At 35.6% G+C, this 25,503-nt stretch overlaps 1 protein-coding gene and 1 pseudogene across 1 annotated transcript; both read left to right on the top strand.

Annotated features, from left to right (window-relative positions):
- The first annotated feature begins 5,102 nt into the window (after nucleotides 1-5,102).
- On the top strand, nucleotides 5,103-5,501 carry LOC122304460. Its single transcript, XM_043116733.1, has one exon. The coding sequence runs from the start codon at nucleotides 5,103-5,105 to the stop codon at nucleotides 5,499-5,501; it is 399 nt and encodes a 132-aa protein (XP_042972667.1).
- Nucleotides 5,502-9,296: 3,795 nt separating this feature from the next.
- LOC122304459 lies at nucleotides 9,297-16,442 on the top strand (annotated as a pseudogene).
- Nucleotides 16,443-25,503: the final 9,061 nt, after the last annotated feature.

Raw genomic sequence — 25,503 nt, 5'->3', positions numbered from 1 at the left:
TGTGTGATATAAAGATTTTCAAATAAAATTATTCTTTCCTACTCATAAGTTTATACTTTTAGTGGGTTTTTTTTGGGCCGGACAGTGATTCTTCCATGAGTCTTAAGTTACAACAATGGCTTAGCATAAACTTTGGTTGTATGTTGGTCTTTAATTTAGCAGATGAGAATTCGGAACAAAGTTGTTCTGATCGAATTTCTCCTTGGATAATTTCAAATCATGCGTACGTGTTGAAACATCTGAGGATAAGATCAGAGACGGTGACCAACAAGTGATTAGTGATACGTACATATAATTCGTATTTGAATGATTCGTGTCACTTCATGTTTGAATTATTATGGAATAATTGTGGATGGTGACGCAAATTAAAAGATGTGATTATCATTTTACTAACTTTAGTTCAGTACTGTCCTTTTTGATGGATCGAATGGTCAGTTTTTGTCATGCTTTGTTATAATTATGGTTGGTATGTTTTTTTTTTTCGGTGCCAAGACGGCTTTTGGCTTTACTTGAAAGAAACTTAATGTTCCATTTTGTTTCTTTTCTAAATCATCTCCTATTCCATCCGTTTTCTCTCCGGGACTTGTTTTAATTTGATATTCAAAAAGGAAATGCATGTATGAGAATAGTGAAATCCGCATGGCAACCTTAATTTTTTTTTCTTTTTTTTTACATCTTCTAAAATATAAAGTGTCTACACTGTAGATGGAATTATTTAATTCAAAAAATAAATTTTAAAATTTGAATTCTCTAAATCAAATCTTATCATTTCAGTGATATAGAATGTGTTATCTATATATCAACTTAAAAATAAAATAGAACAACTCTTTATAAAATTGTCTTATATTTTTCGAATGTGTCGAGATTTGAATATCTTAAAACACCATCTCACTTAAAATTAATTTAGATATTCAAGATTTAATTATATTTTATACGAAGAAAATAATAATAATAATTTCAAAATTGCAAAAAAATAATGAACAAAGTTTTCCTTTATGCAAGAAAATTAAAAGCAAGTGGTCGAAACTTTGGTCTTCAATCATTTTCCTAAATAATCTGGAGAGTTTCTAGATAAAGAACTACTTAATTTCCTCTCCACTTCTTCTATTCCATCCCCATCGATCCGTCACTGCATATCGATCCCCTCCCCCTCAAGTTTCAACCAGAGCATTAAAAGATGTCCTTTTTCTTCACGCTTATTGACCTTAATGTTAGTTGATAAAATATTAAAATGGCAATTCGTAAAGTAGAGCACTAGCTAGCTTGAATTAAATTAATTAAATGGGTGACTAAAGAGTACTACTGCTGCTCAACATTTTGATTTTACTAAATCCGATTTTAAATACTTAGGTTGATAACTATTACTTGCGGTGGCTTTAATTAATGTACCAGACTTTAATACTTGGCAATTAAGTTTTATTACGAGTCATCGGACGTCTACGAATTAAATAAACCAACCGTATCTATATTAGGTCCATTACTATATATTTAATTAAGAAAATTTATATTCTTAAGCCGAGCACACCGGATGAAATAGTATATGACATAATTTAATTTAAAATTTAAATTATATATGTTAAATATTATATTTAAGTAACGTGAATAATATCTTCTAGATATTAACTTAATAATAGAATAACTCTTTAATTAATTATGATGGTATGCTAATTCATAGCATTTAACAAATTAAACAATTAGGCAGTGCTAATGCTAGTTTTTATTTTTTATTTTTGCTAAATATAGTACTAGTACTTCTTTCGCGTCTCTCGAGCAAAGATTACAAAATCTGAATAGAAAGTATTGAAAGTGCAATATGAGGCTTGAAATAATGAGGTTTGAAATAATTAGTTGGACTGAGATAAAAATTAAACTAGAATGAAATATTATTATAATATTATTTTTATTTAAAAATTTAAAAAATTATAATAATTAGATGATAAAATAAATTAAAATAATTTTTAAATCCAAATAACTCCCTATATGAAAGCTATTTTCCTGCTATCTTTCTCTTCGCAAGCAAAACGAACAATAATGGATTCATTGGATCGTGAATGGTGATTTTTTGGACCCCATAACAGTAGGCTGATTTGGTCCCAAATTCCCACAGGTACGCACGTGGGAATGGCTTGGTCAGCTAGCTGCTCCCGCAGGTCCGCACGCCTAGTGGAAAAGTCTCAAAGTCTAGGAGTGCTTGGTCCCCATGCATGCTTTAGCCTAAAACGGAACAAAAATAAAGAGCAATTATAGGTGTAAATTCTAAGGTGCCGTTTGGTTAGTAATTCAACTTAATCCAATTTATTTTATTTAATTATTATAATTTTTTTAATTTCTAACATAAAATATAATAAATAATTAAACTTTTTTAAATCTTAATTTAATTTTTTAAATTTTAAAATAATAATAATATTAAAAAATAATATTTTAATTTTCTATCTCAACTCAATCCACTATCTAAACTGAGTCAAATTGAGCCATTTTTATAAAAGTGAGTTTTGTTAAAAAAGTTATTTTTTTTTTTTATAGTGAGTTTCATTTTTTTATTATAAAGATTTGTGTAAAGTTTGTCTATTTAAAATTCATACAAATCATTTTTCAAAAACATGAAATACCATTAATGAGTTTTGGGTCAAGTTATATATAGCATTACAAGCTCTAAATGTACAAGCCTTTTATTAAAGTGTGGATCCCATCAAGAAAAATTGAATTTTTAATACTTTTCCGTATTACTTAAATAAAAAACTTGCAAGAAAATATTTTCCGTATTACTTAAATAAAAAACTTGCAAGAAAATATTTGTGTATTTAAAATTTGTATATATAATTTTTCTGTACAATATAGTCAGAAGTTAGTGGGGATGCTGGTGATCATAAGTTTATTGCTTGAAAGAACGGTGGTCACCAATATTCTTTCATGCAATTTGGCCGTGCTTTAATTCCCCTGCGCAGAAATATTGCCACTCCTACGTAATTTTCACCTAGCACTATTTGCCCAGGTTTTGACCGGTTACTCGAGTTTTAAATCTGGACTAAAATTCGGTTTGAATTAATCCGGTTATGATTTAAGCCGAAATTTAAATAAATTTAAATTTTTTGAAACTTCGAAAATTCAAGTTTGGGTCTGTACCTTTTTTTTTAAAATAAAAGCTTATATAATATTAATTTTTTTTCAAGACAAAAAATACTGTTGAAAATAATTTTTTTTAATCTAAAAACCTATATTTTATTACAATTTTTTCAAGAAAAATGTTGAAAATCATAAATTTTTTTTTTAATATAAAGGCCTATATTTTATTAAAGTTTTTCAGGCACTATGTTAAAAAAATAATAATAATACTAATGCATTGAACATTGTCTATAATAATAAAAATATATCAAAATGGAAAACTTAATTTATGTAAAATATAGTTAAAGCTGTAAACAACTAATTAACTTTTTAACTAAATGCATGTAAAAAAAAAAATTCCAATATCAAAATGCATGCGACATATATACACGATGCAATCCATTACATTACATTATTTGGCATTTATTATATACTACATTACAAAACATAAATTAATATTCTATTTAACAATGAAGTGGTAGTACTACTCCACGGCTCCATGGAAATGAAGAGGATTAGGTCCGTTGGTAGTTCAGTCACCAACTATGACAACTTGAAAAACACAAGCAAAGCCTACGGTACGTGCAGCACAAATTAACCAGCATAAGTTAATTGTAAACAAGTTGAAAAACACACGCATCGAGTAAAACCACAACTAAAGCATCAGGACACAAATCATGATTAAGGCAAGAACACAAATCAAATCAACATACAGCTTGATCAAGAATATAGTTGGAGGTTGTGAGGTGCTGGTTGATTGTAAATTTATGGTTGTAGATAGTACGTACTGGTGATTATAAGCTGTTTATTGCGTGAAAGAATGATGGCCACCAATATTAATTAATCTTTCACGCAATTTGCCCAATATGGATGCTTCCATTCCCCACGGCACAAATATTGCCACTTCCACTTAATTTCCACCTTACTCTAATTAATTCTTTCTCTTTCACCAATTTTCTTCATTAAACCTGTCTTTTCAAAACTCCTAGCTAGAGCTAGCTTCACATTTTGTTGATGTACCAAAAAGCCCCTACTCGATCTTCATAAAAAAAAATCCCGAAAATATATTTACTCTCTCTATAAATTAAGTAGGTTTGATGGCAATTTCAGGACTGTTGGAAACTTAATTCGCAGGGCATGCAGATCATGTCAAAGCTAAGATATATAATCTATAATGATATTAATTAATAGATATTAGAGTGCGTACCGCGTTTGACATGCAAATCAAGCAATCTTCTAGCTACCTTAAGAATAATTCTATATTGATAAGTATTAAATATTTTAGATCTACCAGCTCATCATGATCACAATATATATTAATCAACTAATTCCAATCATATTAAGACTTATTCATATACGTACACGTATATGAGCTGCCCATATATAGGATAAGTTTTATATATTTTCAGCTTTATCCAATATATGGTTGATTATTATATAGATATATGCAGATATATATAATAAATTAAAGCTTTCCCTCATATATATATATATATATATATATACACACACGATATGTTCAATACCTAACACGGGCCAACAACTAATAATTTATGGATCAAATTAATTATATATCAATCTTGAATATGAAATCTTAGGCGGAACTTTTCTGCTGATTTAGCTAATAGACAAACCCCACATATCGATCGAAAATTTCCAACTGTCTACGAGTTTTTCAATTCTTTCCAGAGAATAAAACCTAATCTATTATTAGGGTCCTTTCAGTAAATACGCGAGCACGAAATAGGGGATTCAACATTCATGCTAAACTTCAAACACTACAGTCAGGTCTAAGCAGTTGAACCCAACTTCCTCCCAATGCAAACGGTCAAGATAGACTCCTCTCTCTCTCTCTCTCTCTCTCTCTCTCTCTCTCTCTCTCTCTCTCTCTCTGATTTGTATATAAATATATATTATATTATGATATATACGTAGATGATCAGTAATCTCCTTCCCATAAATATATGTGTATATATATTGTCAAAACCTTAAAAACGTACATGGTGTTTCATCAAAAGCTAGCCATTTCTTTCTCCTATCATCGGCCTGGATTACTGTCCCCTGCAACGAAAACCATGAGGGAACCCTCGACAACCGTAACCGATACCGTATCTTGGTATTGTGCGATAATCTTATTGGGTTTAATCTTGTTTGCCACTGTGAGGGAGAGTTCACTCTCAGATGCAGCAGTACTGAGACGTAACCAGCTCGTGGACAAGCCGTGTGACGAGATTTATGTAGTCAAAGAGGGCGAGACCCTCCACACCATCAGCGAGAAGTGCGACGATCCGTTCATCGTTGAGCGCAACCCTCATATCCATGATCCCGATGATGTCTTTCCCGGACTGGTCATCAAGATCATCACTCCCTCAAACTCTAGGAAGTTATTGAGGCAGTGATGATCTATAGGGAGTTAGTATTTTTTTCCCTTTCTTTTTTCCTTTCCCTTTTACATGAATACCTAGCATGTAACATATGGAGAATGGGTTCTCATGGCTAGGAACTGGAAAACTCTCTGTTTTCGTATTTTTTAAGAGTAAACTTTTTTTGGGTGAAGTTTATGATAAAATGGGTAACAAGTTGGGCGTTTTCAGTAAGTTCGTGGGCTATTATATCCGTGATTAATTAATCTTGCGTATAAAGAAGGAGTACTTGTTGCGCACAGGCTTATATCATATCATTCAAAGAATTAAACAACTGCTGCTTAATTTTCCTCAGGCTTTGTTCGTAATGATAGTGCATGGTCGATCCTAATAAAAAGCAGCTTGCATATAAGGAGCCAATGGCAAATTTAAAGAAAACTCGTTTCATATGCAGTGGATTTTCTTGACTCATGGATTGGTTAAAGAAAAAGACAAGTAACAGAACCTTTAAAAGAGTTGTTCATCTATTTGAGAGAGAGAGAGAGAGAGAGAGAGAGAGAGAGATGGGAAAAAAAGGCTAAACCGAAAGAGATTCGATATCTTATGCGAAATTGATAAAGTTGCAACTTTTAGATAACTTTGACACAATTATGATTAAGAATTTATTTTTTATGATTGTGAGATGAGTATACCAACTAATATCCATGTTTCGTAATTTGATTTATATGATTTAAATTTTAAAGTTTATTTTTTAAAATCAAATTATAACACTTGATTACATGATATCTGATGTGAAGGGTCTTCAAATAGAATTATACTTGTGGAATCATGTGATTGAATTAAAATGAAAAATATTTTTGTTTTTTATTTTTTAATAATAATTGTGTTAAAATTATATCATGTGAGCAGTAATTCTGTCATGAAAAATTATAAAGATAGTCACTTTTCATAACATTTTATATAACAATATTAATAAAATATTGTAAAAGAAGGGATACTTTTATAAATTACCTTATAAAAATAACAAAATTTTATAAAAATATCCTTATTTTACAACATATAAGCACTTTATCGTATGTGTTAATTTATACACCGACTAGAAGATATAATTTTTTTTTTTTTTGTAAAATCTTTTATGGACTAGAAAAAAAAAAAAAACCCATAAAATTAAGGTTGCCAAGCAGATTTTACAATTCTCGCAATTCCTTTTAAGAAATGGTAAAATACCGTACGGAAATAATATCATTACTCACACTCAAATACTACCTACGTACTATGCATTAAATTATATTCTACTTAATTTACGACCTCAAAGAAATATAAATGCCTATATTCCATTTGGGCTGCAGGCTTAATGGAATTATACTCGAGATTTGTGACTAGTACTTCCCCCATCAGACTGCATAACACAGGAAATGCAATTACTTATATATATATATATATATATATGGAAAAATATAGTTACAAGTACAATTATGTATTAATCTATGCATCAATATAATGTGATTGGTTAAAAGTAGATTTTATTGAAAATAATGTTAATTTAAATTTTAAGTATGAATAAATCAATATTGGTACACAAATTAATGCGTGACTGTACTTGTATGTAGCAAAACTCTATATATATATATTTGGATATAAAATCTCGAGCACGGCATTGATTTTAGGATACTTTTCACTCAAATGACAGCCCCATTCTTTTTTTTTTTTTTAAAATAATCCTAATTTTGGTATATATAACATTAAGCTATATATATATATATATATGAAATCATTTACTTATTTATTTTCCATAATTTGAGTTTAAGGCGCAAACAATAATATTTGGACCATAAAATGCATATATACTTCATTCAAAATGTAGAGGATCCACGAATTATTTGAAGAAAAAAAAAAATCTATAATTTAGGCTGCACTAATGCTACTACACTCTACTTACGCGCATGAATATGTAGAGAAAACAAACAACTTCACGTACAACTTACTCGCGATTAAGTAGCTGGTGGTGCATTTTTCTCAAAAGTGGACAAATTATTCCCTAACTACTAATTATTTAATGCATTTACTCTTTGTAGAGCAAAAATAAATGACTTTAACGTACGTACGCGTTGGACAAAAGGGCATTGAGACTTTAAGATCAGAGTAACAAATTAATTAATTAAAGAATTGGATCATCTTTCGTTGTCTAGCCTAGTCTAAGAGCCAGTTCAAATGGAGCTAGGTGTGGGTGCATTAATTGATTTCAAACGTATCGAAATTCAAAACTACTCCAAATCTTACTAGATCGGTAAAAGCAAAACAATTGCGTGAAGTGTAGAGCTTCGACTTTTACTGTTTACAATCTGAATTTCAATAAATCATGCTGACAAAACGGATTTATCTGACATGCCCAAGGCTATTACTATTAAAAAAAATTATTTAGAGAAATATTTTAATTATGAAAATAATTTTATAAATTGAAATAGTTTAATATGATTTATTAAACTATAAAATTATTTTTATTATAAAATAAATTTAACAGATCAGATAAAATCACATTTATTTATAAGAATTTTTTTATATAATTTTTTTTGTGAATATAACATTATTAAAAAAACATGATTATTATATATATTCCAAGTTGTTTTTAACGAAATACTACTGTTATTAATTCTTTGATCATGAATATCAAACTCATCAAAAACCATTTCAGATAGTTTGGATATCAAGGTAGAATTAGCAGATCACAGTGGATGCAGCTACAACTGTCCACCCTCTAATTAATGAGACTAATTAATAAGAAATGAATTGTAGCCGAAAAAGATCACATGCAAAAGTTTGATATTACGTACATAGTGCTTTTACTATCTCTACTTGAAAGAGATAATGATTCTTCCATTGCTCTTAAGAACTAAATGAAGTCATGCCTATCAACTATTTACTATATCAAGTAGCAGTTCTGCTTTACAGAGTGGATGATCAAGTACTTTTCTTCTAATTAAACTGGAGATATATATATGAGACCTGAAGAACAGGTTGGTTTCACATCATGTCATCATGCATTTGATCTACTAGGATTGAGGACATTGAGTACTCTTTATGAAGTGGGTTAAAATTGATGTTGTGGCCTAGAAGTACCATGAGTCTCTAAAAAGTGAAAGGCGGGGGATTGTTGAGCTGAGAGTTCGTACGTATAATATTATTCTTCTTCCCACGAGAATAAATCGCGCGGTTTTTGAGTTCTGTAAAGTGGATTTCAGAAATTACTTTAATGCTACTGGGAATTAAGTGCATTCTGGTTCAATAATAGATTTGCAAAGTACGCTTATTGGGGCTATTCTTCCTTGGATTCTGTTGTTTCATGGCTTTGTTCACTCAGAAAAAGGTATAACATAAAGGGTTGATCCAGAATTTCTGATTTTGATCACCTCTCGCTGATCTCGTTCTCTCTTTGTCTCTCTGTCGGAGACTCGGACGCGTGGTCCCTGAACATACATAGTAGTACTGTTATTTTGTTCAACTAGCTAGGTTGCTCAAAAAGTTAATATGTCTAGCTGATCCGTTAGTTTGAGCATGGAATTATGAATAGAAAGCATGCAAGTCTCAGTCTAGCTGAAATACTTGTATTTGTTTCATAAAAAGAAAAAAAAGAAAAAAAAAAAAAGCAAACTAGATCCGGACCATTGATCTAGCTATTTTCTATGACATTGAAATAAGAGGAGAACGAAACAAAAAATGAAAAAGTGACAGACGTTCCTTTCAATATCGACACTAGTGCTCTGCTGTTGTTCTTCTTTCATGTTGAACCACTTTCATAATTTCATTCATTGCTCTCTGATATCTCTCCCTTAATTTCTCTCAACTGCAGCTCCCTACAACACATTCGTCAAAGAAGTAACTTCAGCCCCAGCAGTCTTATATTACGACTACATTACAATTGGCGGAGGGACCTGTGGCTGTCCACTCGCAGCAAGCCTCTCCCAGGGTGCAAGGGTTCTAGTCCTCGAAAGAGGAGGCTCCCCCCTACGACAACCCCAACATTTCCGACATAGCCAACTTCGCCAGCACTCTTTCGGACACCTCTCCCACGTCCCCTGTCCAACAATTCATTTCCGAAGATGGAGTTTTCAACGCCCGAGCACGCGTCTTGGGCGGTGGATCCGCCTTGAACGCCGGGTTCTACACCCGTGCGAGCAATGCCTACGTAAAGAAAGCTGGTTGGAACGAGACATTAGTTAAGCAATCTTATGAATGGGTAGATAAATTGGTAGCGTTTAAGCCGCCGTTGTTGGGGTGGCAATCGGCTGTGAGAAATGGGTTGCTGGAGGTCGGGGTGTTGCCCAATAATGGATTTACATATGATCATGTGGATGGGACCAAAGTTGGAGGCACTATTTTTGATGGGGAGGGTCACAGACACACCGCGGCGGATTTGCTCCAGTATGCGAATCCAACAAGCTGGATTGCTGTTTATTTGCATGCAACTGTGCACAAGATCTTGTTCACTTTTAATAGCAATGGTAAGCATTTGTAACATGAACTTGCCAAAAAATGAAGAAGCATGAACCTAGCAGGCTAAAAGCTTACAGGCCAATAACAGCTCCAGCTCAGCTCCACAAAGAGCATAATTAGAAGTGATCCCAACAATGACTCCAGCTCGGCAGACTCTTCTAGAATAATCATGTAATTCTGTTTTTGGTAATTGTTCTTGTACTGAGGCATTGCATTCTGTTGTAACCGACTCTAAGCTAGGCTGGAAATGCCAGCACACACCATCTACTCGAGACTATCCCTGAGCAATATTTTCCTTTAAATAGCACACTGTGTAGTGAACATTCTCAAGGTAAATGAATATACGAATAGCTTCATTTAACATGGCATCAGAGCTTTTTGAAGACTAACGTCAAATAATGGCGGAAGAGTCATCTCCATTAAAAAGTTCTAATGCTCCTCCTCCTCCACCACCACCACCTCTACCCTCACCCACCCCTACTCTCCCTAACCTTTCTCACCTCATCACCGTCAAACTTACCCATGACAACTTCTTACTCTGGCGCACCCAGATGGTTCCATATTTTCATGGTCAGCAGCTCTTCCATTTTATGGATGGGTCTGTTCTTCCTCCCCCTCCATATCTTTCTGATCAAATTACACCCAATCCTGAATTTATTGCTTGGACTCAAATTGACCAACTCATTTTAAGTGCTCTTATTTCCTCACTCTCTGATAATCTCATCGCTCAGGTTGTAGGTCACTCTACTGCCCGTAATGTCTGGAAAGCTCTGGACAAACTCTTTACCTCTCACTCCCACGCCCGTGTCATCCAACTCAGGTATCAACTAGCCACTATTTCCAAAGGCTCTAGCTCCGTCTTAGACTATTTTCGAAAAGTTAAACATCTTTCCGATACCATGAGTGCTGCTGGTACTCCTCTATCTTCCGAAGAATTCATCTCGTATCTTCTTGCTGGACTCAGCAGTGAGTATGATGCTTTTGTGACATCTGTCACTGCTCGGGTTGATCCCTTATCTCCTAATGAACTCTATGGTCTTCTGTTAACTCATGAAAATCGTTTATCTCATTCCACCCATCTTCCTCTTTCTACTGATCTCTCAGCTAATTTCACCACCTCCTCTGCTCGTGGCCGTGGTCCTTACCGTGGCACTTATCGTGGTCGTGGCAGGGGTCGGTCTGCTCTAACCTTTTCCTCAACTTCATCTACCAACTTCCCCTCACCTCTCCCTCACTCCAAACCCACGTGTCAAGTCTGTGGTAAGGTGGGCCACATTGCACTGAAATGCTACTATCGGTTTGATCACTCATACCAAAATGACCCTCCTAAATCACTCACAGCTCATTATACAACGTCTGCTTCTTCTCCATCAATGGATTGGTATCCTAATACAACAGCTACAAACCATATCACCTCAGACTTAGCCAACCTCAACCTGCACTCGGCACCATAAGGTGGTAATGATCAGATCCGTATTGGTGATGGCTCAGCACTTCCTATTTCCAATATTGGTGATTCTTCTCTTGCCACTTCTTCCCGTTCCTTTATTCTCAAAAATTTGTTACATGTTCCTACAATTACAAAAAATCTCATATAAGTTAGACAATTTTGTTGTGATAATTCAGTCTTTTTTGAGTTTCATAGTTCCTTTTTCTCTGTGAAGGACTCCAAGACAGGGATCACTCTTCTTCGTGGGCCAATGCATGATGGTCTTTATTCCTTTCCTTCAGCTATCACTCCACCTTCTCCTCAAGCTCTAGTTAGCGAGCGCACTTCTTCTTTTCAGTGGCATGCACGACTTGGGCATCCAGCTCTTCAATTAGTTCATCGCATCATCACCACTCACTTTCTTCCAGTTACGCATCACAACTCCCCTCAAGTCTGCCCAGCTTGCTGTCAAGCCAAAAGCTCCGAGCTCCCCTTTCAGTCTTCCCATCAGCACTCAACTAAGCCTCTTCAATTAGTTTATTCTAATGTATGGGGTCCTGCCCCGATCCTTTCTAGAGAAGGATTTAAATACTATGTTTCTTTTTTAGATGACTTTACTCGTTACACATGGTGGTGGTACCCGCTTGTTCAAAAATCCGAAGTGTTTTCAATCTTTCTTAAATTTTAGAAGCATGTTGAATTATTGTTCAATTCTAAAATAATCTCTCTTCAAACTGACTGGGGTGGTGAATATTGCTCACTACATAATCACCTTCAAAATCAAGGCATCTCTCATCGAATATCTTGTCCCCATACCCATCAACAAAATAGGGCTGTGGAGCGAAAACACCGTCACATTGTCGAAACGGGCCTTGCTCTTATGGCTCAAGCATCCTTACCTCAAATTTTTTGGGTAGATGCTTTTCATACGGCAGTATATCTCATCAATCGTCTTCCAACTCCCGTGCTTCAAAATCAATCTCCATATGAAAAACTTTTTTCAAAATCTCCCGATTACACTTTTCTTAAGATTTTTGGCACTGCCTGTTGGCCTCATCTTAGGCCTTACAATCGTCACAAACTTGACTTCCGCTCAATGCAATGCTTATTCTTAGGTTACAGTGATTCTCACAAAGGCTACAGATGCTTGCATTTTCCCACTGGGCGAATTTATTTTTCTCGCAATGTGGTGTTTGATGAACACCGTTTTCCTCTTGCTGTTACTTCTGAACCTTCTCAACCCATTTCCTCTACTCTCCCGTCCATCCTAGGTCCAATACCTTCACCTCCTACTTTCGGATCATTCTCACAAAACCAGCCCACTCGGCCCAGTCCGCTTCCTATTATCTCCTCTTCCTATTTCTTCTCAGCCCAACAGTCCAACTTCAAATTCTTCTCCGTCCGATATTATACCTCCCATTTCTTCTCAGCCTAGCACCCCAATAACAGAGTCTTCCCAGCCTGACACTCCACTTACTTTTTCGGCTCAGCCTACCAGCTCAACTTCTTCTTCTTCTTCCTTACCTTCTCTCTCAAACTCGTCTTCTCCAACTCCCGAATCTTCACTTGATCCTCCCCCGACCAACCAAATCATCACTCGGTCTAAAACCAATTCTCTCCATCCTCGTCGTTTCACTGACGGAACTGTGCTCTGGCCACCACCACGTAGTCATCTCACCATTACCTCCTCTGTACCCGAAGAACCCACCTCATACAGTGAAGCCGCCAAACACCATGACTGGCGACTGGCCATGTCCAAAGAATTTCAAGCCCTTTTACAAAAAAATACCTGGTCTCTTGTTCCTTCCTCTGGTATCACTAACTTGATCGGGTGCAAGTGGGTTTTCAGGACAAAAAGGCTATCTGATGGTTCGATTGAGCATTGTAAAGCTCGTTTAGTGGCAAAGGGCTTCCACCAGCAGGTCGGAGTAAACTTTTCTGAGACTTTCAGTCTGGTCGTTAAGCCAACAACCAATTGGACTATCCTCAGCATTGCTGTCACTAAACGATGGACTCTCCGACAGCTTGATATCCACAATGCATTTCTGCATGGGGATTTTCATGAACAATTCTACATGACTCAACTGATTGGGTTCATAAATCAAGATTTTCCAACCCATGTGTGTCGGCTCAACAAGGCCATATACGGCCTCAAACAAGCTCCACAAGCTTGGTTCTCCAAGCTAAGCACTCGCCTCCTTGATCTTGGTTTTAATTCCTCTGCTGCCAATCCATCTCTTTTTGTTTACAAGCATGAAAATGTCACTCTGTTTTTGCTTGTTTACGTCGACGATATAATTCTTACTGGGTCTTGTTCAGCTGCTATATCATTTGTTTTGAAGTCTCTAAACATGTCCTTCCCAGTCAAGGATCTTGGGCCTCTGCGTTTTTTTCTTGGTCTTGAAATAAACATGTTTCCTACTGGGATGCATCTCTCTCAGCACAAATATATTTGTGATCTCCTAAAACGCACAAACATGGACCTTGCAAAACCAGTCTCATCTCCTATGTCTACATCGACTCATCTGTCTCTCACTGATGGCCCTTCCTTCACTGATCCTACCCTTTACAGAAGCACTGTCGGCAATCTTCAGTACCTGTCCTTAACTCGTCTAGATGTTGTCTTTGCTGTAAACAAAATGTGTTAGTTCATGCATGCACCCAAAGTTCCTCACTGGCAGGCCATGAAGCGAATTTTACGTTACCTCAAACACATTGCTCAGCTTGGACTTCACATTCGGCCCTCTCCAAATTATGATTTACATGCTTTTTCTGATGCAGATTGGGCTGAATGTTCTGACAATAGCCGCTCAACTGGTGGTTTCTATGTTTTTCTCGAATCAAATATTCTTTCATGGGGGTCCAAGAAGCAACAAACTGTCGCTCGCTCCAGTACTGAGGCCGAATACAAGGCCCTTGCCAACTCCACAGCTGAGCTCCTCTGGCTTTAGTCTCTTCTCAGGGACCTTGGAATTTTTCTCTCTGCACCACCCACTTTGTGGTGTGATATTCTGGGAGCAACATACTTGTCAGCAAATCCAATTCTTCACTCTCGCACCAAGTATATGGACATTGATTTCCATTTTGTGCATGATCGTGTTTTAGCAAAAACATTGAAAGTGGCCTTCATTTCCTCTCGTGATCAGCTCGCCGATGTCTTCACAAAGCCTTTGGCTTCAACTCGTTTTCTGCAACTTCGTACGAGTCTCACCATGGTTCCCCTGCTCGGCAGACTCTTCTAGAATAATCATGTAATTCTGTTTTTGGTAATTGTTCTTGTACTGAGGCATTGCATTCTATTGTAACCGACTCTAAGCTAGGCTGGAAATGCCAGCGCACACCATCTGCTCGAGACTATCCCTGAGCAATATTTTCCTTTAAATAGCACACTGTGTAGTGAAGATTCTCAAGGTAAATGAATATACGAATACCTTCATTTAACACAGGCTAAGCTACAAAGATTAATTCACCATGGCCATGGCATCGTGTATGAAAGGTTTTGTTTGTCATATGTAACCCAATCTTGCTTGTAACCTAGATGAAAAGTACTCCTATTTTTTAGGCGCGCGTCTTGATTATTCTTATAACCCTGTTGACACAGGAACAGGAAGAGCAACGGTGTGATTTTCAAAGATGCAATGGGAGTGGAGCACAGAGCATACCTAACAAAGAACTCCAAGAATGAGATAATACCATCAGCTGGTGCAATTGGAAGCCCACAGCTGTTGATGTTGAGCGGTATTGGGCCCGCTGAACAGCTAAAGACCCATGGAATCAAGATGGTGCTGGACCAGCCTATAGTGGGCCTAGGGATGGCTGACAACCCAATGAATGCACTCTTCGTTCCCTCACCAAGTCCAGTTGAGATGTCCCTCATTCAAGTTGTGGGCATCACCAAGTTTGGCAGCTACGTCGAAGCTGCCAGTGGACTTGACTTTGCTTATTTCTGGGGTCATATGCTTTCAAGAGATACTGGCGGCCTGTTTGTAAATTAGGTCTTAACTTCCTACTTCTGATTCTGAACTTTTACAGCGCTCGCGCGCGGACACACACCATAGATGTCTAAAAATGTCAGCAAAGCAAAAGCAACAGAGATTGAAATCACGTTCTTGATCGATGCGTTTTACTTAAAAAAATAGAAGATGTATAAGATCGCTCGAGTGTTAAGTGTCCATTTTTTTATCTTGTAAGCATTAGTTAACTTTCATAGGGAAATTATTTAGTATGAACACATGCATGGTCGACCTGCGTATGCACCTTATGCATGTATTGGACTAGGTTGTCCTCCTCGATGAATGCGAGGAAATTATGACTCTACTTTGCTCAAACTTGCAGAGTGACCAACCCTACTTCACAGTACTGCCCGTGGAAGGAACTAGCGAAGCTGCTCAAGCCATAGATTCTGTTGCCGACATAATCCTTAGAGGCGGAGTTATACTTGAAAAGGTCACGGGTCCTCTCTCTACAGGTCATCTCGAGCTTCGGAGCACGGATCCAAATGACAATCCAGCAGTTACCTTCAACTACTTCAATGAACCCGAGGATCTAAACAAGTGCGTTCAAGGCATGAACACCATTATTGACGTTATAAATTCCGAGGGGTTTTCGGAGTTTCGTTATCGCAGCGTGCCTGTGCAAACACTGATAAACTGGATGCTAAATTTACCCCTGAACTTGAGGAGGAGACATGCAAGCGCTGCAATTTCCTTGGAACAATTTTGCATAGACACTGTGATGACTATTTGGCATTATCATGGAGGGTGCCAATTTGGTACTGTTGTGGATCGTGATTATAAGGTTCTTGGTGTGGATGCGCTAAGGGTAATTGATGGCTCGACATTTTTAGGCTCACCTGGGACTAATCCTCAAGCTACTGTTATGATGCTGGGAAGGTACGTAGATTAACGACCTGTAGTACTATAAATTCTCATTTGTGTACTGATTGATCTCATTGTCAGTGTCGTACGTAGGATTAACAAATTTAATATTGTTCTTTAATTTGATGCAGGTATATGGGACAGAAGATTATGCAAGAAAGGTATTCCCACGGAAGCTAGGTCCAAATATATAGAAAGATGAATATCATCAGCCGGTCCTTTGCATATTTTAAGCACGGAATATTGTCATCTGTTATATGTTATATTTATGCATCTCAATTAGACCTTATATTGTGTATTTATATAAGGCGCCGATTGAGTTAAATTACACCGCATGTACCAATTTCGACATATATAGCAATTAAAAAACATATGTGGGGTTCAGAAACGACACTATCTAGTCTACCATGGAATCAAACCTGATTTCGAGATGGGGCGGTCGGCTACCCCTTGGCGGTCAAACCCATGTGGTTCAATGGTCATGATGGGTTGCCTAATTATTAGGGCCACCATAGGGTGACCAGATTCGGCCACCCGTGGGGCTGGCTGGAGGGGAGTCAGGGACTAATTGCCTCCTACTTCATGATAGGGATGCTACCCGCATGATGCGGGATAGGAGGACCCTTTCCCACACCCCACCCTGCACCATGAGGGGGAGGAGTTTTCAATTCCACTGCAGTAGCCAAGGTCAAAAACACCATCGACCCCCATCGACCCTCCTAGGCCAACTCAATGCATGGGTCTAAAAAAAAAAACTTAGGTTCAAAAATATAATATAATGTAAATTTAAACTTATAAGAGTTATATTTTGAATTGTCTTGGCCTCTTAGACCAACATTTCTATAAGAGGCCAAAGAAATCTAATAATTTGAATATAATTGTAAGTCTTTAATAAATTGTATATATTTTTATACAATATATTTATTTATATAATAATATATATAAATATAAAAAATATGAGGCCAAAGCACCAAGCGGGGGCAGGGAAGCGGGGTACAACCCCTGCTGCCCACCCTTACTTCATGACTTTTTTTTTTTTTTAATCTAATACTTTTTTATTCTATATATTTTTAATTTTTATAAAAATATTAAAATTCTCAACGCATGATAGCCAATTACAACATGACACATCAAAAGCCTTGGATAATCCGTTACATGAAGCCCTATTAAAGTATAAGGAAAATGATATTATAACTTTCAAACATGTTCACCAAATGTGTTCACTCATATATTTTTATTTTTTTTAATAGTTAAGGATGTTTAAAAAATGCTTAAAAGGAAAAAAACAAAAACAAAAAATCTCATTTTCACTAGTGTACATATTTGGGGTGCACATTTGGCGTACATCCTTCCTAAAGTATAAACTCCAGACTCGAAGAGATGGGCATGCTTTGTAATTAGCCAAGAGTCGTAATAATTTGCAAACGCTATATACTAAATTGGTTGCGAATAATCTTTTCGTTATAATAAATTAGTCACAAAAACTCGTTTTTCTTGTAATATACTACTCATCGTGACTTAATTCAAGAGACATGAATATTTTTACCAAAGAGTAGTCATAGGCTTATTATGATCTATTATGTATAAAAAATTTTAAATATAATAATATTTTTTACCAAAATGAAGTACAATTCCGAATAAAATTAATTAGTCAGTTCGCCGCGGGAGAAATTAAATTATAAAAGTTTTTCTTGCGTTTACTCTTCTTTACCTATATCTATCTATAATAATAAGTGTCTATCCATTGCTACAGGAATAAACAGTATTTTCTCATTTCGTTTTCATGTCTGTGTATTTTTATGTTTAGTTTTTACACAATCCGTACAAAACACAACGACCCAAGGGAAAGAGAGATGCGGTGGTGCACGCGACGGCACAAACGTTGCACATTGAGAGTGGCTCCGCAGCTTTGTGCCCTCGTTGGTTGGCCACGATGGAGCATTTGCTCTATTTTTAGGAAGTAAAACAGAGGCTTTCGGTGGAGGTTGAGTAGCTGCGGTGGAGCATTTGCTCTGTTTGTTGCTATGTGGGGAAGAGTTGTGCGGCGTTGTTAGGCTGCTGTGACTTTCAGTGGAGGTTGGGTAGCTGGGCGCACACGGCTGGTTGCTCAAAAATGAGAAGAAGAAGAACCGAGGAGAAGCAACAGCAGCAGCACACAGAAAACAGAGGAAGAAAAAATAAAATTGGAAGAGAAGTAGTCGGCACCTGCAGGAGGAAGAAGAAAGAATTAAACCCTAAGGGCCATGGACCAAAACGGCGCTATTTAAGGGAATAAGGGGCCTGGACTTAAGGTACACGGGCTGGGCCCGAAAGCTGAAAGGGCTTGACCCAAAAATAAAGGAAAAATCCACTAAAGCAAAGCCCATCCAAAAATATAAGTCTAATAAGGTAAAAAAGTACAATAAAAATTAAATAAAAACACTACAGCTCAATATTAATAAAATAAAATAATTAAACCCAATAATAAAATCATTTAAAGTAAAGAATAATTTAAATACAAAATAATAATTAATATCAAGAAAGAACATTAAAATAAATTTTATAACTTATAAATTATAAAATAATACAATGAAAGACACGTTAAAATAAAACAACAGAACTACTAATTATATTAAATAAAATAATCATTTAATTAAAATACACGAAAATACAACCAAATGAAAATAATTTTATTTTTGCATGTATGTTATTATGATATATATGCTACTTTATTTTGGCATATATTTTATTTTATTTTAGGTTATTTTGTCACAACTAGAGCAAACGTTCCAGGAACGTTTGCTTCACTACTAGTCTTATATATGTGTGTGTGTGTGTGAATAGGATCAATTTAACTCATGATCAGGTACTGTTGATCTCCAAAAAATTGAAGCTAGAATAATATCCTAACACCATGATGATCATATAACACCTAGAGAGTCTTTTTACTTCGCGCAACCGCTGCCTGCAGTCCCTTTGATTCAATATCTATATGTAATTCGTTAAATTATACGATACTTATAATTAACGAAATATACAAGCCATGCACGGTGGATACACTAGTACTACTGGTGAGCTAGGTTAGCATGCACACAATGAATATATACGTACAATCTTGGGGAGTCCAATAATAGAGAGAGAAATAGGTGGTCAAGACTCAAAACATTGGTATAAAGGCTTGTTAGCTGTAGAGATCGATATGTAATTGCAGTAAAAATATTTCCTTGCAAAATAATCGTTGAGAAAAATCTCATATCTGGAATGCCAATCCATTTAGCAACGATTTTGAGATAATAACAATGACATTGATTCGTTGCAAAAAGTTTCTACTCATTACCAACAATTTAGTTTCTTTGCAAAAAGCAAAACACATATTTGCAATGATTTTATTCCATTGCAATTTATTCTTTTTAAGATTACGTTTACAACGAATCAAGTTCGTTGCTACTGCTATTTAATAATGAATAGAAATCGTTGCTAATATATGTTAGCAATGGTTTTCCAAATCCCCTCAATGGACTTTAACAACGAAAATATTTACATTTGCAATGGAAAATTTTCGCTGTTAAAAGTATGTATTTGTAATGAAAATGTAACTTGTTGGAGAGTATCCAATGCCAACGCGGCAATTCCGAAAGTAGGGCGACGAACAATGTTCATTGTTAAGATACATTTGCAACGAGAAAAGGCTTTTAAGAATGAAATTTTTTCCTAATTACAAGAAGACTCTTCTGTTGTAGATATTTATGGAAAGAAGAAGAAAAGTAAAAGAACGACATGAAAGGATATGCCAATATTAATGCTGCTATAATGCCCTTATTACTCATAGGCACCGTACGCATTCTAACATGGTGGAGCATCTCCTTTCGACTGCTTTTTTCCTCTTCTCATGATCTTACAATTATCACGGATAATGAGAGGCCAGGAAAGAATTTCGTATCTTGACCCCATAGGCCATAGCTTTTTCAGGACTTGGTTGGGAGAATATAAAGATAGCCATTAGCCATGCATGATGGACCTCCTAAAGGCCCCTGGGAAACCAACACTTGCCATTGAATCGAGGATATTCACGGCATAAACCCATTATATAAGCATATGCTTTTGCTTGTTCATTTATTCCTTCTCGAGAGCCTGAATTGAAGGCTTCTAAACTCATGCCATGCATGCAGTATCCAAAGCTTGAATAGATATGATCTAACACTGAATTTAAGGCATCGATGCTGCGTACGAGGCCATGATGCAAGTTCATGTTCATTAATATTATAAGCAAACCAGTCGTAGGGCATCTCTTTCTTGGAAGGAGATGATGAATAGTATTGGGGGATTACCATGATCTGCATTCTGTTTCATTGTCTTGGCAAAGGAGAGTTTCCCTGTGACTACTTTAGCTTAACATTATCTTATAGCCTAGCGCAAACTAGTCCTGCATATCAGGTACTGGTAAGCCGTTATTATTGTTAAAGGATATATTTATACACGCGCGCACACACATTTGGACATATTTCTCAAGCAAATTAAAAAATATTATGCAAGATAATTGATCGTGGTATAATTAAGTTGATCTCCCTTACTTCAATCAATGGCATAAAACCTTTAATTAATTTGTCCAAGGATGCTCGTGGTAATTAATTTTTTTCCATTTTCACTTTATGAGCTTTAATTTCCTATAAATACATATAATAATTACCCTGGTAAATCAATAAATATAAATCCTTTTTGTTGGGAACATTTTGAAATTAAATAAACAAGAAAAGAATTACAGAGTGTACGTAGTTTGTAGGAACTTTATGTAAGAGTTTTTATTTAAACTCTATGTCCTACACACCCATCTTAATAGAGTTAATAGCTCAAAACTTATTAGTTAAAATATGAATGATAATGGAATAAGAAAATTCCTAAGAGATAAGATTAAAAGTTTATATCTCTAATTATAGTCAGACACAAATTCTGAGATTTTTTGACGGTCAGAAATCCATAAATAACATTAAGGGGTTAAAGGGTTCTCAACTATAACATTATAGTGTCTTTGCCATCGTGAGACACTTGAGAGGCAAAGTTGTTAGGGTAATCATTTTCTCATAGTCAGATCTAATTTTTTATCGAACTGATGGAAAAATATACGTATTTATTTATCACTATTTATTATTGTAGATCATATAAAATCGAAGATCTGATTATTAATGTTCATGTTAAAATATTTAACATGTGGTATCAGAGCCAAGTTATATATTTTTTATGATCTCAATAAAATATTTAGTGAATATATTCTTTCATGTATTATGATTTATCGTATCTGAAAAGATTAAAAATATTGTATTTACTATTTGAGAAAGAACGATACAATGACATTTCATTAAAGCACTTTGGTTTTCAGTCTACTTATTTCTTCCGTATTATACATCTCATTACTTAGATTTTATTATTATAAATCATATAAAATTAAAGATTCGATTATTAATATTAGTGTTAAAATATTTAACAGTTTGACGCTGAATAAACTGAATAAAGAAGGATTGCTCTTTCGTGAGAATGCATGATCATATTATTTCAAAACTGTTGGAAGCCGCGGCCTGCCCATGCATCGAACTATAATTGGTACGCCCAGATATTCTTAGCTCTACGAGATATCTTCGCCGCCTTCCATTCTAGATTTCTCACCTTCTGGTGGCAGAGGTCTTCAATAACGGTAGCTATATAGCTAGATATATATATACACACATATATGCGCCAGTATTAATACTGCTGCTCCTGCATGATCTGATTTCATGCTTTGTTTAATTGGCTGTGTGCAATATTAATTAATGTTCTTTCTTAATTTGTACATCATGCTCTTACTATTGCTTTCGCTGCATTTCTGCATATAGCTGGACATAATATATAGCTCTAATTACTCTTTTATTTTTATTTTTTTTACCTTGGCAGACAATATTGGGTGTTTTGCAGCTAGCTACAGCCTACATTATTGTTCACGACTTCTCCTTTCACATCCAAGGCCTAGGGTTCTGTGAGGAGAATATTGTGTCTTTTTCGATCGTTTTGTTGTTAGTGGATGATTTATTGTAATTACGAATCGCTTTCGATCCGTTTTTCTTTTACATGGACCCATGCACTGAAATGATAGATGCATGTTGTCTCTTGTGTTTTGTTATGATGATCAGACATTCGTCTCAGCTTGTATCAATTTATCCTGTTATAAGACACACGTACTCCTGCGTCACTTCATTCAATAGGTCGGTCTATTTCAATCCGAAACTGAAATCTATACATTAATTGTGAACCCATCTTAATTACACTAGATGATCAGCTAGCTAGCTAGGACTACATTTTTGTCTTTTGTGGGTTTTTCCCGACAAAGTCATGCTATAAGACCTCGTTTGCTTGAATTATTATAAAAGAAAACGCTATGATCATGATCAGTGAAACTGATGAGAGTGTAGCCATGATCCTCATTAATCTTAGGTGACAAAATTTCAATAATTATGTATATCGACACATAGATATTGACACACATCTATAATATTGTTGGGACATATCTATGTATGTATATAGACACACATAGATATTGATTATGACGTTGCAACATGTCTATGTGTATAGATACACATAGATGTTAATGTTGCGACATATATATATATATATATGTGTGTGTGTGTGTGTCTATATACATTTATGTATGTGTATATATGTATATCCTTAATTTTTTCGACACGGTGCAAGTAGTGGCCGTTGGTTCGTTTTAAGGTTAATTAATTTATCACGAAAGGCAAAAAGACAGATCATAACAAAGAAATTTCTGAACTTACAAACAAGGAAAGGCCAGCGAACTTATAAACTACAAAGCAAGAAGGGATCTAACTGGAAAAAAATCATAGGCACGAGAACGTACGTACCCACATTCTGTCGGTGATCATTATAAGGTCGATCTCTCTAATTATTAGCTTCATATAATGTGAACCGGCCGAGAGATCATTACCCGATTCTCTTCTCAACGGCATTAATTTTTCGACTCGTGAAATTCAAAGCAACAAGGAATCTTATCTGCTTGGAATTAAAGAGATTTTTTTCTAGACTAATTGGTCGATCGTGGAAGATGAAGAAGAAGAAAAAGAGGTCTGGCGTGAAATGAAAACACCCCCACTGCAAAAGAAAAGTGGATTCGAATTAAGGATATCCATAGCATATGCCATTTCTCGATAGTTCTTCTTTCGTTGGAGCACGAACTGGAGTGCATATAAAGCTTGGGAATGGGGTAACCTCGAAACCAGAAGCATGCAGTGCGAGGCGGCGCATAAACGGGCCGGGATCGATCAATTGGTTCGATATATATATAAGCAAACCAGTTGTAGGGCGTCTTTTCCTTTGCAAGTGGGGATTGATTGAGCTATATATATATATATATATATAATATAGCTCCCATTACATCATGGCTTGCCAAGGGAGAGTTGCCCTGTGACTGCTTCAGCTTAACAGATTCACATAGCTAGCCTCCCATGCATGCATATATGCACAATCCATGGAAGATCAGGTACGTAATTAACTAATTTATCTGAGGTCATAAAAAGGAGATTGTACTTTTTCTGATCATACTTCCCCTACAAAGCCCAAGCTAGCCATGCATGCACTGTGTTTGGATAATAATTAGCATTTATCAAACATATGTATAATTTTTCCATCAACTTTGATTTCTGAAATATAAGTTATATATGTTGGCGTTGAAGACTTGAAGTATATATATATATAGAAAAAGTCTATTTGCACTCGAGAGAGATAACCCCGCATACACGGGCCTCCATGGGGACAAATGAAACGCTACGTTTCATATACATGCCAATCAGCCGCTGTGTTTACTCCCCAAATTATCATGCTCTCGCTCCCTCCCTTCGTCCTAGAATTGTTGATCTTCTAGTTGTTGTAATTGCGGTCTCTACTTTTTACTGCATCAAAGTTCATAAGCTTGAGAAAATGTTAATGGAAATAGAAGTAGATATAGAAGGCAAAGAGGAAGACTAACGATGACTAACATAGGTTAGGTTCTTCTTCTCATGCCCTAAAGAGTAGTTTGCGTCGCATGCCCTAAAGAGCAGATTCGGTATTTTGAGTCTTCTTCTCATCTTCTTCGTCTACCCACGAAACTTGTGCTTTGTGGAATATACCAGTTTTGCAGAGAGCAATTAACAAATCATAGTCCTAAAGTATTATTATGAGATTCCTAATGCATTTTTTTTTTTTTAATAGTGGGGTTCTAGGGTTGCCATGCTTCTGACTTGCAATTTCCCACTTCCCAAATAGGTAACCATGGAGAGAATTATTATATAAGAGAAAGTAATTCATTCAGCATAGAAGAAATAATATAAAATAAAATAAAAAAATTCATGTAACACAGATAACAAGAGAGAAGCATCATCTTGATGAATTGGTAGTATTTCTTCAACTAACGATTGGTAGTGTTTCTTTGCATGCCCTAAACCGAATTGAAATCTCCCATTTGTAGTGTTTCTTCAACCCACTATTTCGAGATTCCCAAAATGAAACCAAGACAAAGTGAAACCGATTCCAAAGGAACTACAAAACCAAACTATTCATTACAACAAAATTAAACGGTCTACAGACATCGATACCAAATTATTTGTAATAGCCCGCTAGAAATTTAATTGTGAAATTTCTATTGACTTTAGGAACCTCGTGAAGAGTCTATAAGTTTTCACGAATCCATTAATCATATAGGTTTTAGTCTAACTACATAGTTAGTATTATTATTCATTATGGTATCAGAAGTGTGTTTTGATTATTGGAGATAGTTAGAAGTGTCTACATGTATTATGATTTGTGCCATTAGACTCGGTGGGTTATTTAAGGTCTTATGGCGCAATAACTCTTTTTCATATTTTCGGACGAAACGTCTGTTCAAAACTGTAGATATTATTGGATAAAAATATCTTGAGCTAATTTTGTGGATATTATTGGATAAAAATATCTTAAACTAATTTTGTGGATATTATTAGATAAAAATATTTTAAGCTAATTTCGTGGATATTATTGGGTAAAAATATCTTGAGTTGATTTTTGTAGATATTATTGGATAAGAGAGTCCTACACTTAACTCTCACTCTGGGTAGGAGAGACCTACACTTAACTCTCACTCCAGGTAAGAGAAACCTACACTCAACTCTTACTCCAGTCTAATCTCTTCCATATCTCATCCATAAGTATCTCTAGCCACCCCCCATGAAATTATCTTCATTTACACTTTCCATTAAAAGAA

This window comes from Carya illinoinensis, chromosome 3 (assembly GCF_018687715.1).
Source record: "Carya illinoinensis cultivar Pawnee chromosome 3, C.illinoinensisPawnee_v1, whole genome shotgun sequence".
Lineage (NCBI taxonomy): Eukaryota > Viridiplantae > Streptophyta > Magnoliopsida > Fagales > Juglandaceae > Carya > Carya illinoinensis.
This window is presented reverse-complemented; position numbering and strand designations above follow the sequence as displayed.